This window comes from Sorex araneus, chromosome 1, assembly GCF_027595985.1.
Source record: "Sorex araneus isolate mSorAra2 chromosome 1, mSorAra2.pri, whole genome shotgun sequence".
Lineage (NCBI taxonomy): Eukaryota > Metazoa > Chordata > Mammalia > Eulipotyphla > Soricidae > Sorex > Sorex araneus.
This window is the reverse complement of record NC_073302.1, coordinates 215,376,495-215,395,968: the sequence shown is the minus strand read 5'-3', so window position 1 is coordinate 215,395,968 and position 19,474 is coordinate 215,376,495. Positions and strand designations below refer to the sequence as shown.

General features: G+C 33.0%; 1 protein-coding gene across 1 annotated transcript in view; it reads right to left on the bottom strand.

Moving 5' to 3' along the window:
* LRP1B (LDL receptor related protein 1B) overlaps positions 1–19,474 on the bottom strand; it is a 1,943,003-nt gene that overhangs the window by 734,036 nt on the left and 1,189,493 nt on the right. Inside the window, exons 18-19 of the mRNA XM_055124030.1 lie at positions 13,554–13,670; positions 4,816–4,896 (exon numbers count right to left, since the gene is read on the bottom strand). Of these exons, the coding sequence (XP_054980005.1) occupies positions 4,816–4,896; positions 13,554–13,670 (198 nt within the window). The remainder of the gene's footprint in view (positions 1–4,815; positions 4,897–13,553; positions 13,671–19,474) is intronic.

Here is a 19,474-nt window from a genome sequence, read left to right as displayed (position 1 = left end):
AGGAAGCGACATGTAAATGCCCATTTGCTTAAAAGACAGAAACAAAAGAAGAAAAAACTATAAAAATGTCTTCTGGAAATGACTTTTTTTTTTGCTTTTTGGGTCACACCCAGCAATGCTCAGGGGTTACTCCTGGTTTTGCACTCAGGAATTACTCCTGGCGGTGCTTGGGGGACCATATGGGATGCCGGGGATAGAACCCGGGTCGGCCGCGTGCAAGGCAAACGCCCTACCCGCTGTGCTATCGCTCCGGCTCCCTGGAAATGACTTTTTGAAAAGGGATTGTTACCACCTCTGGAAGCGAGAATCAAGAGGGACTCCCAGACACCTTTGTTTGCCAGCGAGAGACCGTGAAGAGAAGAAGGGCCCATCCATGCCGACTGGTCAAATTTAGAAGACATTTTTATATTATCACCATTTTTTTGTGTGTGTGTCTGCATTTTATTCTTCACTGTTGTGTGCCGATTGGCAATGTTAAGTACTTTTCTGAAATAGCTAATCTTTCTAGATGTTTAAAGTGCCTGATGTATGTTTAAAGTAGTAGTTGTAAAAATGATTTGTAAATTAAAAGACAAAATTCATGTGGGGGGTGGGTGGGGGAGGTGGCAAAGCGTCTCTTTGAGCCCTGCACTTGGTGCACTGGGTGAGACAGGAGCAGGGAGAGGGTCGTGCAGAGAGCTCTTTCCCAGTGTGGGTATAGTGAGTCAGCGTAATTGTTCGTTGTGTTTGTTCTTTTGTTTCACATTGCTGTATATAGAATATATAATGGACAGTGAGTGTGAAGCTAATCACATCTAATCCTTATAGATGTTAACAGAGGTTACCAGTGTATAACCAAGAGTATACTTGCATTTACTGCAAAATTGGTGGGGGGGGGATATTGTCTTTTGAAATGTGAACATTATAACTGGGGTTGGAAAAGGGAGAGGTGGGGAATGGGTGGTGTTAGGCTAGAATGTTCATATTTCCAAGACACTCAGATTCGATTGCATGTGTGCAGTTGGTTCAAAACTGCTGTATATAGTGGACAGATTTAAGTCCTATTTGAAACATCTAGTCCATTTAGATGTTTAAAAGTGCCCAACGTATGTTAAATGTAGAGGTAGTGAAATACCACGTTGTAAATACCATTTTTACTAAGACTGATGGGAAATACTGTCCTGGAAGTGGGGCTGTTCAATCACCTCTGTGTGCAGTGTGCTTGCCTGCTAAGTGGTTTGAGGAGGTGGTAGGGAAAGAATTGCAAAAGGTGATATGCTAGTGTGTTTGTGCATACAAAGACGTTTTTTAAGACAATCATTTTTGTTACATGCATTTTCTTTTGCTCTGTTTATAGGGGGCAGAATTTTTGCAGCATCTAGTCTCTAGCTCAAAATGATTCTCAAAGTGGGCGATACTTCCCCCTAGGGGCCACTGGGAGGGATGGGGGGGCAGTAGTAGCCTTTCGTGCAATTGTGGGTGCAGGGTGGGTCCTTTGTTTCCCAGAGGGTACTGTGAAAAGGTGGTGGTAGGCCAAATTAAATTTGGGGACCTCTACTTTGGATTTTAAAAGTTGCTGGTGTATGGCAAAAAAGTAAAATTAGCACCTTTAAATCTGTTGACTGTTACAGGAAGGCTTTCTATAAAAGATTCTGGGGTGTGAATTAGTTCTCTAAACATACATTCCTGCACTTGTCCATGAAGTTGGATTGGTGGTGGAGAGAAGAATAAGGGAAAAGTTAAGGCCAGAATGGTCATATTTAGAAGATACCTCAAAATATAACCATTGTTATGTGTGCAGTTTGCTTTAATAGTGCTGTGTACACTGTGGGCAGATTCTTAAATGAAATATCTAGTCTTTCTAGATACCTAGCTAAGTGCTGAATGTAGTTAAAAGTAGTATAGTGCTTCTTGTAAATAAAAAGTCGGTGGGAAATATCCTTAGAGATGCAATCTTTAAACCACCTCTTCAAACAGTATACTTACTGGGTTGAGGGAGGTGGACGGGAACAAATTGCTGAGTAGAAATTTTCAGCTTATTTTCAGCTTACCTGCTGCCCTAATATGTTACATTGTATTTCATCTATAACTTTACTGTATATAGTATATATATATATATATATGTACACAGACACATATATAAATATATACTGGACAAATGGGTCCTGATTTTTTAAAATACTTAATCTCCAGAATCTGCCAATGTATAACAAAAGTAGAGTTAGTAAACGAACACATTTGTAACTTAGTGTTAAAATTCATCAAAAGCTGTCTTCAAGAAAAAAGACCTTTAAAAAGAAAGAAAAGGACCTTGTTGGGAATGAAATTGCACTTACCCTCACCAGGGGTTGGTGGTGGAGTGGAAGAATTAGGGGAAAATGAAAGGTTCTAGACCACAGTGAAGAGGCTTTGAGATAAAACCATTGTTACATGTGTGTGGTTTATTCAACACTACTATGTATATAGAGGACAAACTAAGTCCTTATTTGAAACAACTAGTCTTTCTAGATGTTTAGAAGTGCACAAAGTATGTTAAAAGTAGAGGTAGTGAAATTAACACACTTTGTAGATAGTTTTTTGTTAAAATACATTAGGGGTAGTCTTTTGGAAATGGAATAATCAGAATGATCAACCTGCTTCTGAACAGTTTTCATTTGTGCTGGTTCAGAGAGGGATGAGGGGAGCACAAAGGGCATTAGACTCATATGTTTTTAGTTAGGCGAGATTAGCCATTGTCCCTTATGTCTGTCTTTTGCTTTATTTAGCTGTGTATATATTGTGAATAAAGGACAGATGTCCTAATTGCAAACATCTAGTCTTTCTAGATGTTAAAGAGGTTACCAGTGTAAAAGTAGAGTTAGTAAACAAGTCCATTATGTACACTTTGTTGAAATTCTTAGGAAAGGCTTCTGAAAACAATTTGAGGGAGTAGTAATGGTTACTATTCACTTGACATTAGAATCATTTTGTCAACCCAGTCTGTCCACTGGGTTGATAGGGATGAGAAGAGGCGAGATTCTAGGTGAGAGGAGCTGGAGTGACAGCACAACAGGTTGGTGCTTGCCTTGCATGTGGCCAACCTGGGTTTGACTCCCCCTTACCTTCCAACCCACCAGGCACGATTGCCGAGTGGAGAGACAAGAGGAAGCCCTGATCACAGCCAGGTGTGGGCCAAACCCCTCCGCCCCCCAAAAAGTTAAAAATCTTAAAAAAAAAAAAACAAGGTTAGAAAGTTTTTATGTAGAAGGCACTCAGATTGTAGTGGACAAAGGACAAAACAAATCCTTGTTTGAAAGTACACCATTAAAAGTAGAAAATATCTTTTTTAAAAATAATTCATAGGAATGGTTGGATCTGGGAAAGAAAATGATGAAGGGAATGCTGACTGTTGGGAAGGGGTTTGCAGGGAAGGGTTCTGTACCCATGAGTCTTATAGGCACGTTCAGATTATCTTTTGTTTTATATATACATTTTAGTTAACATGGCTATAAGTCCTAATACAATATATTTTAAAAAGTAATATTAGTAAAGAATTCCTATGTAATTTTTAATTTTTAGGAAGGACTGTCTTCTGAGAGTCTATTAATCCACCTCTTGGAGCAAGATGTGTCCTATACTTGGCCACTGAAATGGTGAAGAAGAGGAAAGGTGAGGGAAGGGCTCTGATAGTAGCTCAGCTAGAAGACAGTCGAGGTTATAACTGTAGGTCTAGATGTGTACTTTTGTATACCCGTGTTTATTGTGGACAAAGTTCATTGATTACTTTGCAACATCTAAGCTTTTAGATGTCCTGAGGTGACAATGTATGATAAAAGTAGAACTTAGTGAATTAACCCAATTTGTATATATATTATCTGTTGTAACTGATAGAAAGGGAGCTTCTGGGACATAACCTTGTTAAACCACCAATGAGTAATAAAACATCAGTCTTGTTTCTGCGGTTGGCAGCACAAGGGGGAGTGACTTGCAGGGGAAGGGGCTGTTCTGGTCACATTGGATGTTGCTGGTTGGTTTGATGTGTCTCTAGCTGCTTGCAGGAACACAGTGTCAGTATTTCATTAGCACTAGGCTTCCTTAATAACATTTTACTAGAATGAGTGGATAATTCTCTTAGAAGCTTATACTTTGTTACTCTTGTTACTTTATCTCCTTTTCACTTGAACATTACAGGGAATGCAGTATTTTAATTGTAACTATGCCAATGTCTTGCTGCCATTTTTGTCTTGTAAGAAATTTTCATTGCCCAGAAAGGCTGGATTAAAGTTTTTCCTTCCAGTTAGTGTTGTGTATTTTTGTTTACCAAATACTCTATAGCTTTGGGACTTTGAAATGGTAAATATTCATGGTATATAAAGAAGCATGATACATAAACATATGATCTTAATAACATAATGGATGTTTAGTTGTGTAGGTAAACAGGACCTAAAAGGACATGTCAGACATAACTGCATGTAATTGTGTATGACTGTTCTTTGCTTCTTTTTTCCATTTCCTATTCACATGTTAACTTCCAAAAAAAAATAATAAATATTTTAAAAACCTGAAGAAAAAAAAGAATTCTTTAGCAAATTAAATTTTTCAAGTGATTTTTCAGTTTCCCCTTGCTTTTTTGTTTGTAGAAAATTGTCTATGAAAGACTACATGTGAACACCAATCCTTATCAGATCTTGTAGACAGGTATTGAGCTTCATTATCTTTAATGCTAATCCACGTTGATGTGCCAGCTACTTGTTTAATGATTCTTATCACAGCTCTTGTATTTGGCTCTTAAAAAATCCCTCTGAAGGAGTTAAGGTAGCACAGTTGTTGAAACCCCAGAGAACAGCGGGTACTTGCCAGAGTCGCACTGCCACTTGCTGCTGATGCATCTTCCACTTTTACATATAAACTGAGTCAGTGGCTCACAAGTTGGAAATTCTGTGAAGATTAAAAAAATCTAATAAAAAAACTGTTCTTGACAATGTTAAACTTAATTTGTTCTCTGCTGCGACTGTAATCATGATGTGTCTCCTTTCTCTTTGAGAGACAAAAGAAACATGAAACAAATATACGGACTAATTTTTGAGGATCTCAAATGCAGATGATCTTTGGCTGAAAATATTCACATTCCCAATTTTTTACTTCACAATGCTGTTAAGAGGATATGAATTTGTAGAAACAGTTGTTTTTCATTTTGAATTGGATACTTCTTTTTTTTCATTTCTGTACAAGACTCAATAAGTTACATGAAATGTTCAATACATTATTAATAAATTAGACTTAACTTTAGTTAATTTTCCCCAATTGTAAACAAATATAACTCCTCTGAGAATGTTTAAGGAAACTTAAGCTATAATGTTTGGTAAATTAAGTATATTAAATTATTTTCAACTTAGAATGTTTTCAACTTGTGATAGTTTTATTAGAACATAACCACACAGTAAGTTAAGGACTCTGCTTTTAAAACGTTTTAAATGATTCCTTCCTAGTAAACTGAAAAGAAAATAATCTGATTAAGAGTTCTTTGTATTCATCACAATTCAAGAAAAATTAATGTTTGTGAATTTCTTGGACCAGAAAACTCAACCTCCCCTCAGAGGGAAAGAGCTAAATGGAGTTATGTACTCCAAAACTAAAAAAACAACATATGTTACATTAAAAGACAAAATCTTTTCCTAAAGAGTCAAATTAGCAAAGTTAAATCTAAGTTTGTCTTTGGAAGATATTCACATCACAAGTTGAAAGGAAAAACAATAACAAAGTTATAGCAACTGACAGAATAAGTTTAGTTGGCATCATATATTTATAGTATATTTATAAATATTTTGAAGATGTGAATGCTGAGATTTCATAATAAGCCTTTGAAAGTCAACAAATGCAAAAAATTAGATTTTAAAGTAAAATATTTTCTAATTAAATTAAAAGACCTCCCTTCGTACTTTTCAAATAACACAAAAAAGAAAAAAGGAAGAGAGACTTATTGAAAGATAGATAACATCAAGGGCAAGAGAGAGAAAAATAAAACAGATGAAAATATATTTGACAGTTTATAACCATGATATTCAAAGTAGAGTCTTAATGTTTCCAGACAAAAAAAAATTCTTTTATAGTAAGATTAATCCACTTAGAGGTGATATAACTAGCTGTAATTCATAAATTTATCACCCCAAGCAATATAATATTAAAATTATTATAGCCCATGTTTTAGGTATGTTAAAATAAAAAGAAAAAAATGCATTTGTAAATTTATCAACATGATAAAATAATCAGATAAAATTACAATGATCAGTGGTTTTGTGAAAAAGTTTGTGGAACAGATTTTGAGAAAAACACTTATTTTCTGTTTTAAGACATTGACTGTTAATTAGGACAAAACCTTGTCATGTACTGGGCTGGAGTGATAGCACAGCGGGTTGGGCGTTTGCCTTGCACATGGCCGACCCAGGTTCGATTCCCAGCATCCATATGGTTCCCTGAACACCGCCAGGGGTAATTCCTGTGTGTAGAGCCAGGAGTGACCCCTGTGCATTGCCAGGTGTGACCCAAAAAGAAAAATAAAACCACTTTGTTGTGTAGGACATGGACAGAAATGGGGACCACAACCAAGAACATGCAGCATGATACTGCAGAATGAAGGTTCTGAGTTCATACCCACAATGTTCACTCTTCAAACCGTAGGGCAAGGAATAAAAGGTACTGGACTGAAGCAAAACATCCATGCACTCCACCACTTAAACTATCTTATTAAACTAAATCTACTTTGATTTTTAAGCTATCCAGTTTAATTGATTTATATAGAGAAGATTATTTGAAGATTGACTTAATCAACCTTCACAAAACTTATTTTCCTTTACCCTCAATAATTTATTTGGCAAAAATGAGGGCTTCTCGAATTAATCTGGTAGTGTTTATGTATGAAAATAGGGATACTGAGTATTGTTTTAGTACCTAGATTTATGAAGCACACTGGTGATAGTATCCTCAGGAGATAAAGGATTTAAATGACATCACTATAACTCATAGTATCCTTTTTAATGTTTTATTAAAACTGTGATATTCAAATTAAAACTCAATACTTAAGGACAAATCATAAGTAAGAATTCTGAACAGTAAAATATGAGCAAACAAATTTTAAGCCTAAAATACACATTCTGTAATGCTCAAAGTAAAATTTTATTCGCTTGTTTTTGTCTTTAACTAAAATAGAAATTTTATCTTTTTAAATTGAGATTACACTAGTTTACAAGACTGTCAATATTTTGGGGGGTGACAGTTTTATATCCCCTCAATTAAACTCAGAATATTGAATATTTTTCCTACTTTTTAAATAGCAAAAAAAATGAACGTTTGAATATTATCTGTAAAAAAGAAAATATAATGGCCAGCAATGATGCAAAGTAAATGGGTTACAAGTGAAAATACTTTTCTTTAAAAAAATCATAAAACTGACAAACTGTACAACTAATAAGATAAGTGCACATAATTTAATAAACAACTTCGATGCCGCATGGAAATTTCTCATATATACTTGATAAGCTATTCTGTATCATGTTTTGTTAACTTTTTGTTTTTGATTCTTGAAAAAGAAATTTTATGGTCTTGTCACTCAAAGCTCAGGACCATGCATCCTGTATGCACTGGGTCCTGTGTTCAATTCAAGGCGATGCATAGACCCTTTCTCTTCCATCAAGGAATACTGGATACAGTCCTAGAGTGCCACTTACTCGAAACGCCAGGGAACTGGCAATGCATCACCAGTTGTGAAAAGTCGATCATAGTTTGAATCCATCAGAAAGCAGTAACTCAAAGCATGTTCATTTGGAATATTACATTTGAATGAAAACTATTTAAATTCAATATTTCTTCATTATGTTTCATCAGAGAAAGAACAGGTTTTTAAAGTATTATAATAAATCGAAATCTTAAAGACATTAAGTATATCAGAACCTAAATAGAATGCAAGCATAGAAGTATGAAAAAGAAAATTTTGACTAGAAAGATAAAAGACTACATCAAAAGCTAGTAGTATAGAAACGAATAAATATTCTGACATATTGACATACAATGACATATAAGGGAAAGTAGCAGAAATGTGAGAATGCCCAAAGCATACTTTAATCAATAATTCTAAAAGACTTTCCTTTTGTTACCTGACAGGACAATAAAAAATTATGTTTATATTTCAAGATTAAAGGTGAATGTCAAAATGTTTTTCTCTCTTGGATAAAGTATCTAATGCTTAGAAAATGTAAAGCAAATACAACTCAGAGACTAAACAAAAAAATCAGTGAATGTTATGGTTCAAACTAGCAGTTGAAGACTCTAAGGGGTAATGACATTTAATTCCATAATTAAATGTAAAATAGCACTATGCATTATTAGATGATATATTTTTATTTGATTTTGATTTATTTTATCTGAAGATCAAGGCATTACACCCACAATATCACACATGTAAAGCAAGTGTTGTATGAACAACTACATACCAAGTCCATATTACACATTTTCAAATCTGTCCTCTATAATCCTAAGGAGGTAGTAACTAACATTGTTTTATTAGGAAATTAATTAAAACTAATAAAAATGCCTTAAAAAGTAATTAACACAGCAGTTTTTTAAATTTACTGATTTTTATTGGTAGGGAAGTATTATTTTTGACTTCTAATATATATATATCAAAAAAATCCTCACAAATAAATTATAATAGAATTTAAGTAAATACAACTAATGATTTTCAGGCGAAAACTATCAATGAAACAATAGGAAAAACATCTACGATTTTTCTCTGCTTAATAATGCAATCAAAAGGATAGAATTTTGGTGCATGAGGCCAACCACATGTGGCAGCCGAGCACGTGTGGCTCACACATCTCCCTTCCTGACATGTACTTTCATGGTTTCATACCTAATGCTGAGATGTGTGTAGGGGTGTCTCGTCTCTCAGGGAAGCCTTCTGCTCTCCAGTGCCTTACTTTACTCTCTCCTACTTTCTGACCCTCCACCCCTTCTAAATCCTCCAAATAAAATATGTTTTAGTTCAAAAAAAAAGTAAGGAATTTTAAGAAAGATTTGCATCAAAATTCTAATGAAATATAAATTTTCCACAAATACATGGAGGTGATATGTCCATAATTTCAGAGTATCTAATTACTTATTGTCCCTGCTCATTTAGAAATCATTTCTAAAGACAATATACGTTTTCCCTTAAAAAACAGAAAAAAAAAATCCAATAAAATAAAGGTTCCATTTCTCTGCCTTTTACATTAACTGTTATTTTAAAAGTGAACAATAATATCTCAATATTTCTATTTGTTTCTGTATATTTGTTCCAATAATATAGTACTATGAATCCTTATATTCGACAGGCTTAAATGGTATTCATAATATTTCTTTTCTTGACAAAACATAAGTGCTCTTTGACTTTCTGTTTTTGTTGAAGCTCAAATTATGGGATACTAGAAAAGATTTTCTAATTATCTCTGAAAGCGACAAATGTTATGAAAAATTGTCCTTATGTTTTATCACCTTGTCAATCGCTCAGCTGGAGCGATAGCAGAGCAGGTAGAGCATTTGCCTTGCACCCAGCCGACCGAGGTTTGATTCCTCTTCCCCTCTTGGAGAGCCTGGCAAGCTACCGAGAGTATCCTGCCTGCACAGCAGAGCCTGGCAATCTACCCGTGGCATATTCGATATGCCAAAAACAGTAACAAGTCTTACAATGGAGACCTTACTGGTGCCCACTCTAGCAAATCGATGAACAACGGGACAACAACAACAGTGCTACAGTGCTATCTTTTATCATGTTACAATTACAGAAAAGGAAACTATATTTATTCAGTAGCTCCTTCAACCTCATTGAATAGTTAATATGGATTAATGGACTGTTAAAAACCTTCTATTGTTTCAGATACTATGTTCAATTTACGGTATAACCTTCACTAAAAAATTATCTCTATGTTATATGCGTGACCTTATGTAAACGGCAATTTTTTTTTCTCAAGATAATCAAGGTTGTTGTGGTATTTACATTTATTCAGTAAGGAAAGCTTAAGAAAATGATTCTCAGTTTGGTGGAATACATATGCAATTTATGAGCTTTCATATCATCAATGTGTAAATTTTTCTATGTTTTCCTTCTCTTTTATTTGAAAGCAATTATTTCTGAATCAATTACTGAAATCTTTTTTTAAGATATTAAAATAAAATATAACTGTAATACGTTTGTTAGAGATTGATAATATGCAGCCTAAATAAATGAATTTGACCTTTATAATTATGTGGAAGTGTACAGAAATTTCAAAGTAAAATAATTGATAATATAAGAATGTAAGAGTGCTAGCTTTCTCCAGATTTAGAATATTGTGAGATAATTTTGAAGGAAACATAAAGCTCAGATTACATGTTAATATTTATTGTTTATGAGTTATAATTTATGCATACTATCTACTTCCCTTCACACATAGGTACTCTTTGTAACAGCTTTGTAATTTTTTTTGTGAACCCCAATTTGTAGAAGCAAACATCGTATTTTGCCTGAGATTACATTGAATAAAAAGCAGATATGATAGCAAAATCTGATCTATTCTAAAATACCTTATTTTTTTCTCTATCATATGGACAATATCAAAAACTTTTGAAAGATAATAGAAAAAAATTGCAAAAATATTAAATTTAAATTATGTGGCTTGTATTTTTCACATAAACTCTAGTTTTGATTTTTTACTGATTCTAGTATACAGAATTAAATATAAATATTGAAAATATTTTACTTATGTGGATTAAAGAACTATAACCTCCAGATAATATATAATATGTCTAGATAATGACATTATTATGGCTTTTGACAATTTATACATATATTGGAAGGACTTCAAAGTATTTAGTCCACTAAGTCAACTTTGGGAAATAATCTTTACTCACTCTAAATATGTAATTAAAAATTTTATGCCATATAGAGTTCTAGGCTCAAAAGATATATGCCTGAGTGAGGTTAAGGGAGAGAGAGAAAAGTGGAAAGAAGAAAGAAGAGGAATTCAAGGGTTGGGGGATTGTGATAAAAAATGAAGTAATTGAGCAGGAGCTTACATTTTCTATTTTAAGGCAATTTGTCACAGGCATATATGTCTATAAAAATAATTGGTATAGCTTTTAAAAATTGTACATAATTAAAACCTCCTCTACCATTCCTTTGGTATTATAAAGCATAAGAAAATTCCCAAGTATAGTAGGTTGAATTAATAATATACACCAAAAAATCCCCCACAAGAACAAATTAAAAACTGAGATATCTATAAGCACAGCTTTTATTTTTTTAATTGGGGGATATGGAACATAATAATTCATTCAAGGGTCTCCAGATGAAGTAATTCTGGACTGAGGTGTACTAAGTTCAAGAGTCAGTGTCCTTTTTGAAGGAAAAGGAGAGAGGAAAAAAAGAGAACAAGAGAGAGAGTTAATAGAGACAGCTGAAAAGGCCACAGAACCATCTTAGGAGTTAGGCAGACAGAAACAAAGGTGCCACAAGCAACAGAAGCTAAACCAGTTCTCAGACAAGCATTACCTGCTAGAAGCATCAGATCAGTCTTTACCGATCCCACGATTAGGAACTTTCACCACTAACAATGTGAGAGACCAACTCTGAGATGTTTTAAGCCAGATAGATCATCTGTGACAACTTCCTCCAGCAGCCCTACAAAGGTCTGAATTGTGGTGAATTATTGAAGTCAGAGAATTTAACCCCTGCCCCCCCAGTCTGCCTTAGGCTAAGACATCTATGGAATGTTTTCCCCACGGTACTGATTCTGGGACTCGATTCAGTATCTACTGGATGAGAACCTTTATCAGTAACAAGCATCCCAGGTGATTAATATCCTCATGCAAAAAGTTAGGAAAGTACTGAATAAGGCCAAGGGACTAAAAGCTATTTTTAATAATTTCTACGTGTGGTTTTTCAATACACCGCAAGGAGTTTTCTTAACCTCCCACTTTTCTGCAGAGTCTTATTAGTGATGAATGTACAAAACAAGAAATTGTTACCAAAGAAAATGTGAAAGTATGTCACAAACCTATAAGAATAACAAGAAGGCGACTTAACAGAAGCTTGGCGACCATAGAAAGAAAAATAATAAGAATGTTTAGATATAAATGTCTGGAACAAGACAAAATAAGAACAAGGCCATCTGGGCTATAAATCAGAAGGACATAGGCAGGAAAAAGAGTCTCTTGATTTCTACAGTTTCCATAATTTTAATAAACATTACTATAACCAGATTGGAGAGTGAAGAACAAACAGATTTGAGAGAAAATTAAAGCTCTAATTTGAATTTTAAAAAGATGAAAACTAAAGCACTTAATTGTTAAAAATGAATATATCTCCATCTTGAGATAAGTTATCAAATAAGTAATAGAATGTGAATATTATCAGAAAATAAAATAAAATGGAAAAAATAAACTGGATAAGGTAAAAAATATTGTTCTTGTCCTAAAATAAGTGAAAATTCAGAAACAATGTTATTAAAGTTAGTTTTTATCTTTAAAACCAATTTTAGCTGAACTTGTTAAAATAATTTCTAGTATTCATAGAAAGTATTACACAAAGTATTCATAGAAAGTATTAATAAAGTAATAAAACAAAATTACATTATTTTAAAAATTAGGTAAATTATTTTCCAATTAATTGGAACTATTACAAAATAGGGTTTAATTTTTTAAATACATAATTAATGCATAATTAATATATATGCTAAACACATGTAATTTGTGAACAATATTTCCCCATAGTTATTATTATCAAGTTATTATCAAATTTATATTATCAAATCTATATCCATGCCAGAAATAAAGTACAAAAATTAGAAAAAATGCTCCAGTTTTATACTATTTCACTATACATTATTAAAATGAATTATTATAATACTTACAGTGAATATTATTTTAATAATATTTATTAAATATTATTAAATAATAATTAAATAAAATTTATGCCAGAAATTAATGCAATTTCAATAACAATACATTTATAATATTTAAAAAATTCAATAATCATTATAAAGTGCCTTGGAATTTTGCTATAACAAAAATAAGACAAACTTATAATGATTATTTATTTAGTCTTCAGAATCCTGAGTCTAAAGAAATGAAAGAAATGGTTTATCAATGACATAACGCCAATCTATATTGTTTATAGCTACAATAATTTAACATATAGATGTCAACAAGAAATGACTTCCCCATTTACTCTGCATGTCACTCAATGAACTATTTCACTTGAAAATTTTAATGAATATAGACAAAAGACTAATGATACATTGTCATTAATTTAAGAATGTCAGTTTGGTTTTATAATGACCAAGTTCTAATAAAAACTGAAATGTTTGGTTCATTTACTTTAGCCAAGGATATGATTGCTGCTTCACAGTGGGATATATTCTGAGCAGAACATGAAAGTACATACTCAGGTCCAAAGGCTGTAATAAAAAGTAAGAGATATTCTTCTTCTCCATCTTGTATTTACAAATAAAAATTAATTTTATGGAGATTATATAAAATTTTCTTTCTGACTATCTACACTAATAGCATGCTTCATTCACACTTACCACAGGACGTCATTTCATCTGTCTGGTCGCCACAGTCATCTTCCCTGTCACACAGCCATGCGCTGGGAATGCAGCGCCCATTTCCACAAGAAAACTGGTCCACCTGGCATGTTCTGGCTATGGTCATCAATTAATGCATATTAATAAATGTAATAGTCTTTTGAACAACATTCAATATAAAATAAGCCACGCAATATATTTTAGCACATATGATCTGGTGCTGCTCTTATTAGAAAAAATGTGTAACCAATGCATTTCTGTTTTTTATATTGCCAGCCTGCTTCTTCTTATAATAAAGTTCACACAGTTAACCTCACAGCTAGGCTGACAAGTGACAAGATATCCAGGAACACTAATATACTTGTCTAAGTGAAACTACAAATTCATATTTTAAAATTTCTCTAGAGGAAATGTTATGAAGATAGAGTTGAATAAGATTTGATTCAACTTTTACTTAATGAAAAACAGTTTTGATAGCATTTAACAATAAAGCAAGAAAATATTTGCCATGATTTGGAGGAAGAATCTGAAAGGTAACTTAGGGTACCTGGTTGCTAATCGCATGCGGTAAAAATTGCGCTAACATTTTTATATATTTATTTATTTATCTCTAACTGACCTAAAATATGGAGTAAGAATGTAAAATACGTTTTTTGAAAACATACTTTTTAGTCCTTGGACGGATTATTTTATTTTTTTGAACAAAATTTCTGTTGCTTTTTCTTTGGGCTTTCAAGACTTCCAAAGAACATAATGTGTAAAAGCTTGCATTCTATCTCAAACTAGTGGTTTAACATTATTCAGTAAAGGGATTATGTTTTATAATAAGTTTGATTACCTATTTCTATAACTATAAGGTCAGATTTTGAAAGCATGCAATTTTGGTAGCTTTTCTATTTCCAACTTCTGATGTCCTATTTCTTCATCTAATACTTAAGTGGAAAGCTATTTTTAACAGTTATTTTAAAGATTCTTTGACTTTATTATTTTATCCCTTTAGGTTAAAAAATGTGTCTTTATGTATAAAAAAATCCATCTTTTCTTATAATTTAACTAGAATTGGAGAATGGCTAAAAAAGGGTCCTAATGAGAAACAATTAGAATCTGATTTTCCACATCCCCCTTCCTTCCTTCTACACACCTTTCATTTCTTCTCTCTGAATTTCTTTCATACAGATCTTCTTCTGTCCTTCATTCCTACTTACATAATTACTTTAATATTTTCTGTTTTAAAAAAGATACATATCTAAATATTTTAATTATAATTGATCTATAAAAATATTTAAAATGCTAGTACATTGTTATTCTATTTTCTCATGTCATCTTACTTTCTTTTAGTTACTCAGGAATAGTTATAGAAAATGTTCTTAGATTGTTTTCCAATAATCAGGAAAGCTGCTTGCCTAGAGAAGAGAGTGAGAAAGTACTTCTAAAAAATCTATCTTAAATTGTGATGGTATGGGGCTATTTGTGTCACCTCACTACCTCAGAAACATGAAGAGCTGTTATGACTTATTACTCCAAAGAGTACTAACAGGGTTATCATTGAAGGATAGTGTTCCCTGAAAAAATATGAATGAATTGTCTATTCTAATCATGGATAAAATAATCTATTAGCCTACCAAAGAATTTTGCCTGATTTCACATGTGAAAGATGTTTCATTGCATAAAACTACTAGAACACTGCCTTCATGACAGAATCGGGTTGAATAAACTATCACTTCCTAATCGGTGAATTTATGCCAAGAAGCACAACCTTTACTTTTCCAGTTCTGGTCTCTATCAGATCTAAATTTATTTGGAAGTGAGGTTAGAAGAGCAGCCCTAGAGGATTATAACTGTGTAGCAAATGCTGCTCTAAAGAAGAGGAAATTCACACCTCTTCAGTGGATTTGTTTATCTAGCAGTGCATCAGAAACTCATGGACAGAATGTGAAATTGATCTGCTCATTGTGACGTATGGGTTTCCTTCACCATGTAATCTAAGACATCTCATAACATATAAAACTAAGGAATAAAGGAAGACATCAAACATTGTTCCTCAAATTTAACTATGCTGAATTTAATCACACATTCTATTTAAGAAAAAAGAGCCATAATGCTGCTGAAAATGTATCATTTAATTTATCTTACAAAAAAAGACCTGATTTTTAATACATTGGGTTTTCTTGATGAGAATTTCTTTTTCTTTTTTTTTTTTTTTTGCTTTTTGGGTCACACCTGGCTCTGCACAGGGGTTACTCCTGGCTCTGCACTCAGGAATTATCCCTGGCGGTGCTCAGGGGACCATATGGGATGCTGGGAATTGAACCCAGGTCGGTCGCGTGCAAGGCAAACGCCCTACCCATTGTGCTATCGCTCCAGCCCCCAATGAGAATTTCTATGCCTTCTCATTTAGTAAAAAATGTGAAATATGTGAGAATAGTAAATATTTTACAATCTACCTAGAGTTCTATGTTGTGAAACAAATAAGTTTTGAAGTTATCTAGGCTTTTGCCTAAGTTCACTATCAGTAAGAGGGGGAACAATTTAAAATGCAACTTAAAGAATTATTTGATCGCTAGATTTCCCCTATATACAGAAGGGAAAAAAAATCATTTTCAGGGGGAATCACTGCCAAGTTACTTAGTGTCAATAATTTTCTGTCCCATTTATTGCATTTATATCTGATTTATCTCTTCCATCCCTCTACCATTTAATCTTTTATTCACTTAAACTCATCCTTCACAACGTATGTCAATAAAGTGTTTCCAGTTAAAGATATCCTTTTTGAAATTATACATGTAATAGTAATATTAAAACATTTGCCATCAAATAAACATATCAAGTATTTATTATTTTCTGTCTAATGTAAATATTTTGTTTTAACAAAAGATATGATAGATAATTTTAAATCTCATATGCCATCATTTCAACTTACATTTCCCTATTTTACTTCCTATAGATTATCACAGTTCTTATTTTTCCATTTGGTTAAGTTTGAGACACATTTTAATCATGTTCTTAAGCGTTTCTAAATAATAATATCCAAAATTATTTTGCACTTTTATAATTTACATAATTGATACTAAATACTTTGCATTCTGTAACTTGTTAAAATTATTTTTGAAATTTATTTTCATTTATATTTGAATTACATATCAAGTATATATTAAATATCTATCAATTAATTAATTATCTATACCATATTTATTTCTATATTCTGTTTAATATAATGGCAGAGAGTCTCTTGCCCACATGCCTGACTGTCTTCCCCGGGGCTCCTCAGAGGGGATGGGCTCCAGCTTCCCTTGCCACCTGGAGCAGAGCTCCTGGCGGCCAAGACCACCGGAACAGGAACCTAGCCACAGCCATGCTCGAGGCCCCTGTCCACAGTCTGGACAGGCCTCATACATGAAGGTACTGGAAGAGGAACCCAGGTGTGTGTAATCCTATCAACAGCCAACATCTAGAGACTTAAAAGCAACTCCCAGAAGCTATCTTGTAGAAGATATCTTGCAGCCTACTTCTCCCTCTGGGAGAAACTGGCAAGCTTCTGAGAGTTTCCTGCCCACATGGGATAGCCTTGCAAGCTTCCCATGGTGTATTCTTATGCTAAAACCAGTAACAAGCTGGATCTTATTCCCCTGACCCTGAAAGAGCTCCCAGTGTGACATCTTTGGGATGGCTGAGTCAAGAGAGACTTCTAAGACCTCAGGGAAAGTACGAATGGAGAGGTTACTGAGCCTGCTCAAGAAATCGATGATTAAGGGGATTTCGTGATCGTGATTTAATATAATACAATATGTATATCCATATTTATTTCTATATTCTATTTAATATAATATGATACCATTATCTTATTAAATGTGGTTGAGAATTTTATCTATTTCCTTTTTAACTATTATGTGAACTAGGCAAAACAAACATATCTTCATTTTCTTGAGCTTGATGTGCAAGGTATAACCTTGAAATAGAATTGCGGAGATGGAGGTATGCATACACATCTTCACATTTATTGAATTCGCCAAATGACATTCCATTGTAGAAAATTGATGTTAACACCCTCCATGAATGTATGCCAGCTTGTCCATTTCACAGTCTTGCCATTGCGTGGTTCAGATGAGTGGTTCATTTCAGCACTGTAAATACTACATTAGAATGTCTGTTTACCTGATCTCTACTATCTTCACTATTAACATTTTAAGAAAAAGTATTATATGTTTCCATCAGCTAATCTCTAGGGCTATGATAAATATTTATTGAATTAATAGTTTTATGTGGTAGAAATCTCAAAAGAATAAAATAGGAAATTGGTATCCTGCACAAAATGATTTTATTTCAGATATAAATTACTTGCAATGGTGGATTCAAGTATAAAATAATCCCCTATGGATAATATTTTATATTGGATTCATATATATGTATACTCATGTACATATAAATGTGTATAGATCTTACACATTCAGGAATTTCTATAATAAACTAATCATATCTTCCTTTGTGACTTATTAATTGATTTAAGTGTAACAAGATGGAAGTAGACTGTAATAAAACAGCGAATTTAGTTTTCAAATGTAAAATGATATATTTATTTTTGCCTTTTGATCCTTTTATGCAGGTCACTAAAATGCATGCTAATAAGGTTATCTACCATCTAAAGAATATTTAACAAAACATCTGTATCATTGCTGAAGTGACAGTTGAAATTCAAGCAAGTTCTGCTCTTTTTCCTAATGTAATATTGGACAGTGTCTTAATAATCTTATTAGCTAGGATTGTTTCATTTGCTCTAATATATATAGCACACATTCTTTGCTATTATTAATATCTAGCTAATTCCATATACATCTATAATGCTCTATAAAATATTTAATAATATATTAAAAATAAAAAGTCTCAGTAGTGTGATTTGGGTCAGTGATGACTATTATTTTAAGGTTTAAGCAGTTCTCTACGTTTACATGTATAGGAATGCTAACCTATTATTTAAACCTAAATTTAAAATAATATTTGCACCAGTTTTAGAAGTGACTTCATTGCAAAATTTGGACAAAGTAAAATTGATTATGCTAAAATTCCAACTACACTTTAGAATAATATAATCTGATGTAAAGATCAATGACTTTGAAACTGTACTTATAGACTGAGTTTTTCCCTAAACATCCCAACATTGGGAGTGGAATTATGTCTTTTATCCTATGCTTGATACACAAAATAAATGCTAGGATCTAAAACAGAAGAAAAGGACACTATATTTATCACATATTATGCAAAATGATCTTAAGTGACATACACATTTATTAAAAGCAACTAGTTACTCAAATTAAAGATGAGAAGCAGAGAGAGTACAGAAGGTAGAGGGATTTTCTTGCAGGTGGCTGAAACAGATTTTATTTCAGTACCCCATAATGTCCCAAACTGACCATGAGTGATTCCTGAACACAGAGTCAGGAGTAAGCCCTGAGCACAACAAGATGTGGCCCCAAAATAAAACAGAGCAAAATAAAATATTAAACCAAGCTTCCAGTTAAAGCATAGGATGAAAATTAGTTCATAGAAACTCAGCAAGTGTTGCCAATGTAATTTTTTTTTTAACATTTGAAAGCTAGAAGAAATGTATGAAGAATTTGAGTCGTGGAGACATACCAGTGTTTTCAAAAACAGTGCAAAAGCAAGAATACAAATGAGGTCTTTTTTTCATGTGATCCTACTAACATTTTCACAAATGTATTACAATGATTTTTTATTTGCACTGTCTGTAGCACTGTCCTTCCATTGTTCACTGATTTGCTCAAAGGGCTTATTTTTGCAGAGAGGTGAGGAGGTTGGTATATTCTGGCATAGTTGTTTGTAATAATGAATAAAACTGTTTTTACAGATCATAGAAGAATAATCCACTAAATACTCTACTTCCTTTTCATCATCTAAAGAAGAGCTGT